At 36.8% G+C, this 15,207-nt stretch overlaps 1 protein-coding gene across 1 annotated transcript in view; it reads right to left on the bottom strand.

Moving 5' to 3' along the window:
• Positions 1 to 1,199: 1,199 nt before the first annotated feature.
• HMCN1 (hemicentin 1) overlaps positions 1,200 to 15,207 on the bottom strand; it is a 468,291-nt gene continuing 454,283 nt past the window's right edge. Inside the window, exons 103-106 of the mRNA XM_089678830.1 lie at positions 12,891 to 13,019; positions 12,689 to 12,808; positions 6,710 to 6,833; positions 1,200 to 2,375 (exon numbers count right to left, since the gene is read on the bottom strand). Coding sequence (XP_089534956.1) covers positions 2,009 to 2,375; positions 6,710 to 6,833; positions 12,689 to 12,808; positions 12,891 to 13,019 — 740 coding nt within the window. The 3' untranslated portion in view covers positions 1,200 to 2,008. The remainder of the gene's footprint in view (positions 2,376 to 6,709; positions 6,834 to 12,688; positions 12,809 to 12,890; positions 13,020 to 15,207) is intronic.

Below are 15,207 nucleotides of genomic sequence, written 5' to 3'. Positions count from 1 at the left end.
ACGACACTCATGAATTATAATTACTGGGTAAATAATTTTATGGTTGGGGGTCACCACAACATGAGGAACTGTATTAAAGGGTCACGGCATTAGGAAGGTCGAGAACTACTGATCTAAGGTAATGTTTAAGCTCTGTTGACATTTAGCTTTGAAGTTAAATGAAAGGACATCAGGAGCAGAATTTGATGGTGCTTGCATGCTACTTTAGCCATAAAAAATGTCATCTGTCTTAGATAGTGTGGTCTCTATTTTCACCATACACTGTTGTGAACAGTTTAGAGTTAAAATAATAATAATAATGTAATAATAATAATAATAATGAAGTATACTTTAAACATATGTGTTGAGTGTGTCTAATTTCTGTACAGCAGTGAATAAAGAATAGGTTTACATGGAAATGGACATTTCACCTTGTAACAATCTCATATCTCAAAATACTTAAAAAGTGGTTGGGCTGTTTATACACAATTTGACATGTTACTTTATGCTCATGGAAGCAGGTGGTGGGAGTATATACTGGTCTGACTATATATTTGGTCTGACTTACTAAAGAAGTTGAGAATCTTCAAACAAGAAATGATGTTATTCTTGCCTTCAGTTATCCAATCAGGAGCAGACAAAATATGTAAACAGGAATTTCCTTTTTATAAGATTAGATAATTTAAGGAATTTTTACACAAGCGAAGAGTCTGAACTTGTTTTGTAAATCAGCACAATTGCTTGTCAGTATTATTGTAAATTACTGCAGTTTAATTTTATGTGGGTTCAAAGAAAGGATCTCAAAGCTGTGTATTTATACTTTTTTTTGTATATTTACACATTTAGAAGGAGATAACTGCTGATTCCTTATATCTGTGATTGTAGGAATGTATCTTTTACGTTTACAGTATATAGATTGATTGTAGGTAGTGGGTTGGTAGTGGGCACATTTTCATTTCTTTTGCTAAGTGAACAGCCTATATTTCTATACTTCAACCCCAATATCATGATAATTTTTTGTTACTCTTTCTATATTTGTCATTGTGGCAGCTAAATTTACGACCTTTTCACACTCATGCGATTTCTGATGCAGTTGCTGTCATGCTGCACTGCAAGACAATGGTAATCACATTATTCTCTATGATGCCCCTGCAACACGTTTTTAGTGCAGTTGCAAAGCAATTTTAACCCCATAAACTTCAATAGAAATGAACCACAAATGTATGTAACACATTTAATATGCATTTGTAGTGCATTTTTGGCAAAGCTTTTTGTATAAAATCTAGTTTTGTTCTACAAAAAAACATGTAGCATACATAACACACCAAAAACAAGTCAAAACCACACTACAAAAATGCACTGAAAATTGCATTATGATATAGCTGCACTAAGGTGAACCCAGGCTAAGAAGCTTTATTTGTGTACTTATTTAGCTGAAATATTTGTTCTGAACTGGCATACTGTACCTGTTCCATCTGTGCAATACAGTTCAGTAACAAAGAATCAATGCTTTGACAGGAGGGGCGGGTTCTAAAATAAGGGCAGGATCTCCAGCCTCTTTTGCTGTAGTAGTTCATAGCTGATGAAGGGACACACTTTGGCCTTTACACCTTGGATGCCTTGTCCTGGCACTGCATTGAATACTTCTTAGATTATGAGCCTTTGGAAATCCCATTCCATTTGCTGAAGACATACAGCCTCTGATAAAGTGTTAGAGCTCTTGATACATTTTGTGTTAGTTCTCCATTATAATAGAAGGTGAAGGCAGAACTTTTGTTCATAATTTTAATTCTTTTTTTGGGATTAAGACCAAAAAGTAGAGTTTATTGTAGCCAGACTAGTGACTGCTGAATTCTGTTTAGCTGTTATGGACTACAACACCATGCCTTTAATTATTAATATTTCCAACTGATTGCTAAAGTGCAAACATTTACAATTTACAGTTATTGCATTTTATTTCTCAGCATTGTTTCCTACATCAGAATGTTTTCCAATATTAAATTATAGACTATTAAAACAGTAAAATACCTTAATAAGGATAGGGAGACACAGAAATATAAACAATAAAAGTAGTCTGATATTCAATGGTGCGATCTGTGCTGTATGATAAGGCTCTCACTTTCATTCTATAGGTTTCTGGTTCTTTAAGTGGTCTGTTGGTAAATACTACACCCTTCATGTTTTCTTCTCTTATAGAAAATGGCAGTGTAGAATCTTCATCGGTAATCAGAAAAGTTGTTCTTGGATGTAATATGCCATCTTGTGTATAGGCAACCAAACGAATTAAGTCCTGGTTAGCAGTGATGCCAAATGGAAGTGAAACCAACTTGTATTGCAAGGCATATGGGCTAAGAGCACACTCCAGATCATTTGCTGCGCAATTTTTCAAACAATACCTGGTGGTGTTAAAAATATTAAATATCAATATTGACAATATTAAATAAAAAAAGATTTGTTTAACTTGCCCTATAAAGTTTTCAAATGCTAAACTAACAAATATCCAACATTACAGCTTGCAGGATGGTTTACAGTAACATTATTGTATAGCTCTCTGACCTCCAAGACCATATTTGAAGGTGGCATAACCTAGATTACAAGTTGCTTAAAGCTGAGCTCTAAGCAAACAGCTACATGGAAAGATAAAGAACAGACAGTATATGGGGGCTTTTTACCTGCTAAAATATTTGTATTTCTTGTCAGAAGGAGTATGACATCACCCTTGCCTTTGCGCCATAGATGAAAGCAAGGGATAAGGTAAATATGTTTACTAACTTTTTTGCCACATATTTTTTGTTACTTTTTTCCTGCTTGTTTATGTGGGGACCACTGTAAAGTGTGTGTCAAGGCAAATTAATAATAATAAACATTTCCCTGTGTTTTATACCATTTAAAATGCTGTAAGTACAGAAACATAGCTGTTTATCTTCCACAAATCTAGTATATTACTACATGCCCCTGTTTGAGCTGACAACACATTTCATTTGTTGCACTGAAATCCCAGCCATCATTGTCAGCCCTGCCTGCTGCACTACAGAAGTTCATTTATCCCCACCCCATGTTTCCCTCTCCAGATGCATACATTGATTTTCTTTCTCTGCAAAACAATGCAGTTGCCTTTACTCCCAAGAGTCTGTATATACTGTGCAGGGAAAGCACTCAGGAGATGCAGTTATGAGGGTGTGCCTAAATCAGTAGAAACTCCCCTTGGTAAATGCGCAAAGTAAAAGGACATGCTCTAGAGGGGAAAGGAGGTTTTGGGATATACTGTTCTTGAGTAATGCATACACATACTGTACAATTTAATAAAAATTGTGTCTTATATCTGCTGCCTGAAATGAATGGCTGCTAATTCAGATAGCTGCTTTTTTATATAATTTTTTATATATTGTAACAGTTGAGCATCCACATTGGCTGTTTAGAATCTTTTGATGAGTATTCTCTTTAGATGTAAAATAATATTTTGATGGGATTTTTGAGAAACAACCCACACAATTTAGACTAAACTAAAGCAATCTTTATTTCAAAATTTAGACATTAAAGTTCAATAAAAGTATGTAAAGTAAAGTGCATTGGTTACCTCCACTTACCATATTTCATTATGTATTAACCACAATTCAAATCTTTTAACAGGTGATAAACTCAATCTCTCATAGACTTGCCACAACAAAATAGCTTCAATGTATACTTTTATTGAATTTTAATGTCACAATTTGGTAATAAAGATTGCTCTATTTTAGTTTAAATTGAGTTGTGCTTCAAAAATATGTTTGTGTCTAAAGAGAATACTATGTTAGGGATGTGGCACATTTTTAGGCCATATACTATATGTTCCATTATTGAAGAATAAGTGACCTGTATTTAGGATAATGGCTGTAACTGAAGCTAAAACTACAATCTTACATGTATTTGAATATCAAGAAACTATATATAAATATATATATATGCATACATAATGTATATGCATATAATACAGCAGTACAAATGATATGGACAGTACTAAATGAAATTAAACATATCATAAAGAACAATACTAACAGTTTCATTTATGGATTTAAGACAATGACTGGACCTCAAACACAAACTATTTTAGCAGGAAATGTCAGTCTGGCTAGAGAGATATTGACTAGGGAATGAAGTCTTGCAAAAGTAAACACTGTAAACCTTTGTAGCTACTGAGATCACTTTCAGGGCAGTAAAGCTATTACATCCCTCCATGTCCTGGAGTATTTGAACGTGGCCCCAAACATTTAGAATTTATATCACCTTGCAGGTAAATAAGAGCAGTTACCATCAGACTAGATAAAGGTAGTATGAAATCACTGTTAAATCAGTTTTCAGATAACAAATAAAATTAGGGTACACTCACACTAACACTTTTAACCTGTCCTGGGCACAGTTGAGTCCCTTGGGCCATTTCATTTGTGCAATGTGAGTAATCTGAACCATGCCTAAGAATGTTAAACGTACTGCGCCTGGGACCACTTGGAATGCTTCCATGCACAGTTCACTTGTGGTTTGGTGCAGTTTGCGTCAGTGTGAGTGCACACCGTGCCAGAGCGCAGAGCCCTCCGTAGATGGCAATGAACTGAAGCACTCATCACTGATCTGGTTAGCAGAGGAATGTTCCCAGGAAAACGTTCTTATAGTCCAGTGTGTGAGTAAACCAGTGGGGAGTGGGACGGTGGGAGAATCAAATTTGGAATCTGATCATTAGGGCAATCTTGTTTGATGAGCAATTCAAATTTTAATAGGAATTTATTGAAAAGGAAAAAATAACCTTTTTGCATATGCAGTATTTAATGTATTTATTAATTGTGTTTAAGAGTAAAAAATGCATTTAAAAATAAGCACAATAGATCAGCTGACAAAAAGATCTATCCTAACCTAGCCTAGCTTAACCTAACCTATGTTGATCTTTTACATCTGTCACATCTACATCTGTCATACACAACCCCCCTGAAAATTATTGTTGAAAGATTTGAAACAGCTGTGTAATTACAATCAGCTGAGTGAACAGTATAGCAGGAAGATCTGTGTATTGAAAGTTCCCTGGAAGGTGTGTTAAAAATGCCAGAGCAGGAGCAGAGCTTCATGATGTTTGCCCACAGTCAAGCTTGCCCCCAGTATGGCTCCTATTTATTTCAACCACTGTACAGAGAAAGAATCCAAGAGAAGGTGATGAAGTGGGTAAACAAACTGGCACACATCTTGCCGGGCACTGTTTTCTTTACATGGTATAATTTCTCAGACGTAGTGATGAGCAAAAGATACCTGGGCTCAGTTGCCTGTGAAGTGGTACACCTGTACAATGCATACAACCTACTAGCATCACCTGATTTTTAAAGGCTCGATTTGTAGTGATCTGCACAATCCTGTCACACGACAATCACGGCGGAATTGCATCACATTTCTGGTTCCAGGATAATGGCACCTAAATGCACACCACACATTGTGCTGCAACTGCCACACTATTTGGAATCATGGGCAGAAGTGCAAAGTGTGAATAGAGCCTTATCCTAGATGATGGTCTGGTATGGATGTTAATGGGGTAACCCACAAAAAAACTGTGGAGGTAGGTGATCCCCCTTAAAATACATGCCAGGTCCCTATCCATGATAGGAGCCTGGTATGGATTTCAAGGGAGACCCACAGAAGAAAAAAATCAGAGACCCCCCCCCCCAAGCTGAATACTGCTGTGGTTAGATGTATCACTTCCCACTGCAGGCGGAGGTACAACAAGGGTGAATACCCATTTAGTTTGACCATTCATTAGAAATTTGTAATGCAACTCGTTCCCATAGTGATTGTCTGTAAACATGGTGTGGGGCTTCCCATTCTTGGCACCCCCTCTCTTTCCTCTCTGCAATATTTAATGTTCTGCATTTCTAATAATAGGACAGTTTATCACTGTTGGCTAGCAGCCTGTGTTGGGCCTTTACGTAATGATGGTCAATACATTTCTACTCCTCTCACATAGATCATCAATGGAAATACCCACTAATAAAGCTCCCTTTTATATGGATGTTTAGTCAGTGGAATATCTCTTCTCTCTCCTGTGTCAGATATTGGGACTCCTTTAAAGGGCAGAAAGGAATTCACAATTACAGCAAAAGCAAGCCGAGGGCTTTTAGCTACTTCTAGGACCTGTCAATGGGACCTCCTGACCCTGGGCCTCTAGTGGGTACTCACAGTGCTTTCACCTTTTAAATTCAAAAAATGTTTTCAATAGTAGTAGAAGATTACAGTGGAAAGCCAAACATTACACAGTTTAAGGCAAGACATGCGTGGCTACATCACCTCTCTATCACATCTAACTTAAGAAGGGAAACTGGTAACTGGCATAATAAAATCTGGGACAGTACCGGATGACAAAAACTGAACCACCTCTTCTGCTGGACAGCAGGTGATTTCCTGTAAGTCATTTTGGGTGTGATCCCTCTCACATCTGATTAACATTATATTATTTTTCTATTTGAAATTTTTTGTTTAATTTTATTTAAAAGAGTTACTGTCTATCCCGTATAACAGAATCACAGGCAAATTAATTATAAAGAAGAAGAATTAATTATTATTAGCAATTATTTATATTTATAGCACACATGATATTTCCCACTCAGTAAATAATAAATAAATATTAACTTAATAAATCACTAATCTAGTCGCTAGCATGAGCAATAAATGTAATATGGCACTGCTGTCATCATGATAATACATTCAAAAGATAACTTACCCAGAAGAGTCGCGCACATAGTTAGGAGGACAAGGGGTATCTATGCATTGGTGGCTTCCTCTCATGTTGAAGCACATCTGATTTACCCCACACTGTATGTTGTGGACCAGGCACTCATCTATATCTATTGACAGAAAAACTTAATTAGTCTGATGCCCAGATTGTTAACCAATTCAATACCGGACAATTTACACCTTCCTGCCCAGGCCAGTTTTCAGGTTTCAGCGCTCTCACACTTTGAATGACAATTGCGCGGTCATACAACATTGTACTCAAACTAAAATTTTATCATTTTCTTCACACAACTAGAGCTTGCTTTTGGTGGTATTTAATCACCGCTGGGGTTTTTATTTTTTGCTAAATTAACAAAAAAAGACCAAATTTTTTTTTAAAAAACCCACGTTTTTCTTTGTTTCTGTTATAAAAGTTTGCAAATAAATAATTGTTCTTCATAAATTTAGGCCGAGATGTATTCTACTACATGTCTTTGGTTGAAAATAACCCAAATTAGGATGTATTTTTTAGTTTGTAGGAAGGGTATAGAGTTCACAAACTATGGTATAGATCTGAATATTGATCAATCCTGAAGTACTGACAGCCAATCTAATTTCTTGAGGTCCAAGAATGTCAGAATAGTACAGATATCCCCCAAATGACCCCTTTTTGCAAAGTAGACAGTCCGACGTACTTCATAAGAGGCATGGCGAGTTTTTTGAAGTTGTATTTTTTTGTCATAATTTTTCGGAAAATTAAAAAATAAAAAAAAATATTTTCACTATTTTTTTTTTACATATTGTCACCAGTGCAGTACAGCATCATCATATAACTGGCATAGCGGTGATCAGGGACACTGACTGGTGACAGTGTAAAAAAAAAAAAATATATATATATTTTTTTTTGTTATTATTTTAAATTTTTTATTACATTTTTTTCTTTTTTTTCAGATTTTTTTTTCATATTTCACTATGTCCAAAGTAGTACTTTATCATAGTAACATTGTACTACTTTGGGGAAGTGATCAATTTTTTTTTTTTTTTACACAATTTGCTTATAGCAAAGAATTACTTTGCTATAAGCAAGCATTTACCTGAATGACATTGATTCATTCAGGGGTTTTTTTTTTGGTTAAACACTGTAATTGATAATATCATATAATTGATATTACATTAAAGAAATGAAAAGTTTAACTTTCGCTTTGACCTATAACTAATGATTTTTAACCATTAGCCGCCCGGCCAATAGCCGTTTGGCGGCTTGAAAAGCGCTGCAGCTTTCCGGGTCCACGCCATTTGGCGTGCTCCCGCACATGCGCCGTTTGCGCTATTGCAGAGCGGCGCAGCAGCGGGATCTGTCACCGCCCGTGCACCTCGGACACGGCCGATGACAGATCCGAGTACCGGCTCCCGTTGCCGGTACCATGTGACCTGCCGCGACCAATCACAGCAGGTCACATGACAGTTGTATACAATGGATGGCTTCATTCATGATGCCATCCATTGTATACTAGTGCCTAGCTGTGAATGGTCACAGCTAATCACATGCACATGTCATGTGATTAGCTGTGACCAAATCACAGCTAAGCACAAAAAAAAAAAAAAAAAAAAAAAGCTGAATGAATCGATTTCATTCAGCTAAATGCTTGCTTATAGCAAAGTAATTCTTTGCTATAAGCAAATTGTGTAAAAAAAAAAAAAAAAAAAAAATACTGATCACTTCCCCAAAGTAGTACAATGTTACTATGGTAACATTGTACTATTTTGGTCATAGTAAAATATGAAAAAAAATCTTAAAAAAAATAAAAAAAAAATGTAATAAAAAATTAAATATAATAAAAAAATAAAAAAAAATTAAAAAAAAATATAATTTTTTTTTTTTTCATACTGTCACCAGTCAGTGTCCCTGTTCACCGCCATGCCAGTTATATGATGACGCTGTACTGCACTGGTGACAGTATGTAAAAAAAAAAATAGTGAAAATAATATTTTTCATTTTTTCATTTTCGGAAAAATTATGACAAAAAAATACAACTTCAAAAAACTCGCCATGCCTCTTATGAAGTACGTCCGACTGTCTACTCAGCAAAAAGGGGTCATTTGGGGATATCTGTACTATTCTGACATTCTTGGACCTCAAGAAATTAGATTGGCTGTCAGTACTTCAGGATTGATCAATAATCAGATCTATACCATAGTTTGTGAACTCTATAACTTTCCTACAAACTAAATAATACATCCTAATTTGGGTTATTTTCACCAAAGACATGTAGCAGAATACATCTCGGCCTAAATTTATGAAGAACAATTATTTATTTGTAAACTTTTATAACAGAAACAAAGAAAAATGTGTTTTTTTTTCAAAATTTTTGGTCTTTTTTTGTTAATTTAGCAAAAAATAAAAACCCCAGCGGTGATTAAATACCACCAAAAGAAAGCTCTAGTTGTGTGAAGAAAATGATAAAATTTTAGTTTGGGTACAATGTTGTATGACCGCGCAATTGTCATTCAAAGTGTGAGAGCGCTGAAACCTGAAAAATGGCCTGGGCAGGAAGGTGTAAAATTGCACGGTATTGAAACGGTTAAGGAAATAAAACGTGGTTATATTAAACATTATATGTAACCAGGACTTTTTTTATTTGGAACTGAGTTCCACAACCACTGGCTCAGGCCCTCTGCTCTCTGCTCACCACAATCACTTGTAAACACAAATGTCCAGCTTCTTTGTTTACAAGTGATAGCTTGTCTCCCAGAGGCTCCCACAGATATTATTTCCTGAGCAGACCCACAAAGTAGAGGACAGAAACAAGGGAGATTCAGGTGCCCAGGGTGCAGTGAATTCATGGGGGGAAGGGGGCACATGGTAAGCTTCAACCTCTGTGATCTCCATTTTTTTCATGGTCCCTGGATGCTGATGCTGGATGAGAGTGCAAGTGAGAGAGGTGGAGCCGCCTATAGAATGCTGGAAGGTACTAGAGCCGTCTGGGTGTTTCAGCTTGACATAACAACAAAAGTAAGATGAAGATGGTGGACCTTTTTTAGGGGGGGGAGAAGATGAAGACAGTGGAGGGAGGGCTGTGTGTAGAAGTCAGAGCTGCAGAGGGGAGAAAGTGCACTCTATGTGTAGCGCACCCCTGAACTCTGCACTCTGTGTGTGGTGTAACTCTGAACTTTGCACTCTGTATGTAGAGCACTCCTTAACACTGCACTCTGTATGTAGCACACTCCTGTACTGTGCACTCTGTGTGTAACACAATCCTGAACTCTGCACTCTGAACACCGTGCACTCAGGTATTTAATGCCCCTTTAAGACCCTCAAAAAGTTAGTGAATTTTAGCCACACCTACTATTTGATGCAATTTGGCATGTGGGGGAAGGGGGGTTGTGGGGGGAGGCATGATTGTGTTCCCGCATCTATTCTCTGAGGAAAAAAAAGCCCTGTATCTAACCATGTAACTCCTGCAATCTCTAAGACTGCCTATATTAAATAGAGATATTATAAAGGGTGCTTATGACACATTTCTAGTTGTATTCCCATTCCAGATTTATTAGGCTGCCTCAGAGGACTTTTATGTGATTTATGGCTGACAAAGAAAGAAAAAAAACCCCGAAAGAAATTCAAAACCTTTTCCTCAACTTTGTGCAAAATTAAAAGAAACTGACCAGAGTCCTAGTTTAAATGTTTAACTTAACTATTGCAACTGGAAAGGCTAACAAACCTTTATTGTAAATGATGCCTTGCACACCTCTTCCCTTGTATACGTTCCTCATCTAATTATTGTTATATAGCTGATTTTGTTTTAATAAAAGTATACACTTTTTTTTTTTAATTTTAGATAGAGTAGAGAAGAATTTGTGTCCCATTGGAGATATTACCTTTCCTGTCTTGTCCTTTAGATATACTGGAAGTTATAGGACATTTTTCCAAAGGTCGGAAAATGCCCTCTTAGGCAGTCACAGGAACATTTGCTCCTATTGGAAGATTGCCACTTTATTCCTGTTCTACTGTCAGCTCAAAATTTTGAATTTGTTTTACTTTCACTCCCAATGACAGTGGTTACAGGGGAAAAAAGAGAGACTAAATAAATGAAAACAATAAAAACAATCAATAAAAACCCAACAAAGGTTCATTCCCACCACCACTCTATCCAAAACTAAAAAGCATAGCTTTTCAGTAAATACACCTTAACCTCCTTGGCAGTATGATTCTTTCCGATTTTTTGTGCTGAAAGCGGTACCATTTTTTTGCATGGAAATATGTAGTTTTTTATTGTAGGCTGTAATTTTTAGGAATAACTCACTGAAATCTATCTGAAAAAGAGTCTATTAAACATTCCGGATATGATAAAACTTGAAACACGCAATCATAAATTATAATTTAATAAATAATCATAAAAAATAATAATATAATAATAATAAATTGAATTCAATAATATAATCAAACCAAAAACACTGAAATTTGAAATACAGAGGCAAATTCGCACATCGCTGAGCAAAGTCGCAAAATCGTTTTCAGTGTCTGATGACGAATTTCCCCACAAATCATTATCACTCAATTCTGCAAGTGGTTCTGATTTACTATCGCTGTTCTCTAGCTGTTCTAAAACCGCTTTTGACGTAAAGGGACGCTTTTTGGCCGCCATGGACTTTTCTAAGTTTCCAGGCAGAAAGAACAGTCAAATGCAGGCAGGGCACAGGACAAAGCAGTGGGGACAAAATGTATGTGAAATGCAGTGAAAAAGCAATGACAGCAAAAATGTCATTTTTTAAAAATTTAAAATTTCCCGCCAGTTCCGCCGCCCGAACGTTCCGACGTCACAGGGACCGGAACACGGAAGCCAGATGCTGGCATCCGCCGGAGGAGATGGACGGGGACGCTGCAGGGGACCCATCGTGGGAGCGAAGGACAAGGTAAGTGCTGCAGGGACCCCCAGAGAACGCTGCATGGTAAGCCCGAGTGTAGCTCGGGGTTACCGTTCTTGGTATAGAAATTCTACCCCGAGCTACACTCGGGAATACCGCCAAGGAGGTTAAAGGATAAGTTCACCTTTTGGACAAAAATAATAAATGCCCATTTTATTGCAGGTAAAAAAATGTGCATATATTATTTTTGTCCAAAGGAGCCTGTAAAACATTGCACCAGTGATCAGTAGAACACTGATGTCATGCAGGTCTCCTGCAGGCCTTTCAGAACATCTACTTGCCGTACGGGATGTACAAGTACACTGATATTCTGACAGGAAGCTTCAATGTGGAGCACCGCGGCAGTTCATTGAAAGCTGCAAGCCAACAGCCACTAAGGATATCGGGACTTGTAGGCACTCATTCACAGAACTCTGTAAATGAGTGACAAGGCCATGTGGGTGACGCCCCACATGGCCGCACTGTTCTCAAATCTGACAGATAGTACGGGAAGAAGTTTCCTAGTACTCTCTGTCAGAGAGAGGGGGGCAGCGGGTGCAGCTACAGCTATGGGACATGTGAACTTATCCTTTAAAGCCCGCTATAGCTTTGTTAAAGAACACAAATGAAGTCAGCAATAGAGAATAAAAATCAGTTCCATCTGTTATACTCACCTCTGTTGCTTTCCCCCACAAACTGCCCAAAAAATATTATTTATTTTATTAGCTGTAGGATGTGCACTTTTGTTACCAATAATAAATCTTTAAACATTATGTTGCTTAGTGATTTTTCTAACAAAAACTTGAAAATCTCTAAAACCTTCACTGAGCACTGTTGTTGCAAACAAGTGCTCATTATCACTTATTTGGTATGCTACAACGCAATTAATGCTTGAATCATCAACTCCCCTAGTGAAAGAAGCAGCAAGTTTTCTAGAAAAGCAGCAACTTTCATCAAGTTACCTAGACAAGTACTTGGTATATTCTGTTTTTTAGGCAAAATGATTATTGATACTGATGTTTGGATAAACAACTTTAATGGAGACCAAAACAAGTCATTTCAGAAAAACCTAAAACAACAGTACCTTGACATGTTTTTTCATTGACCATGAGCTGGTAACCAGTAGGACACAAGCACTGATAACTTCCAAGAACATTTCTGCATTCATGTTGACACACATCTTGCTTTTCACATTCATCTACATCTGTATAATAATATAGATTAATAAAGTTAAACTTCTAAAATAATAAAGGACAGAATTCAATAAAATAGACAAGTTCACATACCTTTGCATGGCTTTCCAGGGCCTTCAGACTTGAATCCACGAGGACAAACACACAGATAACTTCCATGTGTGTTTTCGCATATTTGATTGGTTTTACAACGATGTGAAGACTCCTTGCACTCATCAATATCTAAAATAATTACAAAAACATATAGGCAATTAGAATATAAATATAAAACTTATCTGTTTTGATGTTCAGGTATGTTGCTTATTGATAAAAAATTAAAAACCTAACACAAACATGACCAGCACCAAGATCAGGTCATTTGGTGCTCAGGGTGTAGATGACAAACTGTGCCACCCCCACAGTCTTACCCCCAATGTTGAGGAGGGAATGGGGTTATTAGAAGAGTTTAATATTGGTGCATGAATAGGAGAGAAAATGTGGTGTAACTGGAAGGGAAAAAATGCCCCTGCGTCCATGGTGTTATTAAGAGAAAAAATGGTGCTTCATTAGTGTCAGTGGGGAAAAAATGCCACTGTGTTGGTGGTTTCAGTCTGAGTAGATCTGATTTCACATCTGTCAGTGTAATGATGGAGGAAGGTGAGTTGGACGATGAGCTCTATGGGGTGTATGGAACTAAAGGGATATGGGAGGCTCTAAGGGAGGAAGGGGGGGGTAAAGGCTCCAAGAGAAAGAGCAAGCTAAGGGGCCCGTAGGGGGTTCTGAGGAGGAGAGGGAATGTTCAGACCTCCTTCTCAGCATACTGCCTCCCCCCCTCCAACCCCAGGAAAGAAGGCAGCTTCTCCTTCTTGTGATAAATATAAATAAACAGCGCAAACATAGACCTTAAAATCAAATCAATATACAAAGTGCAAACATATATAAAAAATTATATTAATAGTGAAGTCCATCATGGTTAATAGACAACAAAAGTTCAGAAATCTCAAAAAAATATTTTGTGCAAAAAAAATTTTTTTTTCCAAATTCTTCTTTTAATGTAAAGAAAAAAACCCAAGATTCATAAAAGTTTATTAAAACCACCTGGAAGACCCATTGTCAATGGGATTGACTCACTCTTTTCGAGACTAGGGGAATATGTGGACGAATTCCTACAACCCCTGGTATCAGGTTTTCCATCTTATTTGAAGGATAGTGGTGATTTGATTTCAGTTTTGAAAAAAATAAGGATTAAAGAGAACTGTGTTTTGGCCAGTGTTGATGTTAATGCATTATATAATAACATTAGACATGAGGATGCTTTAAGAGCAGTGAGGTGGGCATTGGAGAAAAAATCGGGTTTAAAAGGTGATCAAATTGATTTTTTGCTAGATTGTCATGACCTAGCAATGTCAAATAATTATTTTTGGCATTCTAACAATTATTATAGGCAGTGTACTGGAGTTGCGATGGGAGCGAAGTATGCTCCATCAGTAGCCAGCCTTTTTATGAGCATGTGGGAAGATAAGGCTATATTTGAAAAGATGAATGGGAAATTATTACTCTTTAGAAGGTTTATAGATGACATCGTGATAATCTGGAAGGGAACTAGGAATGATCTAGAGGAATACATCCGTGAAATGGAGTGTAATCCTTATAATATCACTTTCACAAACCATATCGGTATGGAATCTATAGATTTTCTGGATTTAGTCATCTATAGACAGGGGGATTATCTTCACACAAAAACATATTTTAAAGAAGTGGACAGGAATGCTTACATCCCAATCCACAGCTGTCATCATAGGAACTGGTTGAGGTCCATTCCTAAAAGTCAATTGATAAGACTTAAACGGAATTGTGATGATAATAAGACATTTCAAGAGCAAGCAAATATTCTGTTAGAAAGGTTTAGAGAAAAAGGCTATGAAGAAAAAATTTTAACAGGTGCAATGGATCAGGTGAGGAAGATAAACAGAGATGAATTACTAACAAATAATAGGAAAAAAAAGAAAATAGGTGAACTGGCTTTTATTACGGGTTACTCAAATCAACATAAGGTTATTGAGAACATCATAAGGAAACATTGGTCGATTCTTAAAAGGGATGAAGTTCTCCATGATTTACTACCTAGGAAACCTTCATTCATTTATAGAAAACCGCCCACATTGAGAATGAAGTTAGCAAAAAATATTCCAGATATTCCCAAGAAAAAGGCAACTTTTCTGGATACTGTGGGGTTCTATAAATGTAATAGGTGTATGGCATGTAGAAATATGAAAGGAGATACTAAGAGGAGATATGATTCGTTTCATTCTTGCTCCACGGGTTCCTCTTACAAAATAAATAATTTCATATCTTGTGACAGTTCCTTTGTTACGTATTTGTTGGAATGCTCATGTCACCTCCAATACGTAGGTAGAACATCCAGGAAATT

The sequence above is a fragment of the Staurois parvus genome, unplaced genomic scaffold (assembly GCF_062004578.1).
Source record: "Staurois parvus isolate SC_StPar_1 unplaced genomic scaffold, SC_StPar_1.0 ptg000210l, whole genome shotgun sequence".
Classification (NCBI taxonomy): domain Eukaryota; kingdom Metazoa; phylum Chordata; class Amphibia; order Anura; family Ranidae; genus Staurois; species Staurois parvus.
The sequence above is the reverse complement of the archived record's forward strand: the minus strand, read 5'-3'. Positions and strand labels throughout refer to the sequence as shown.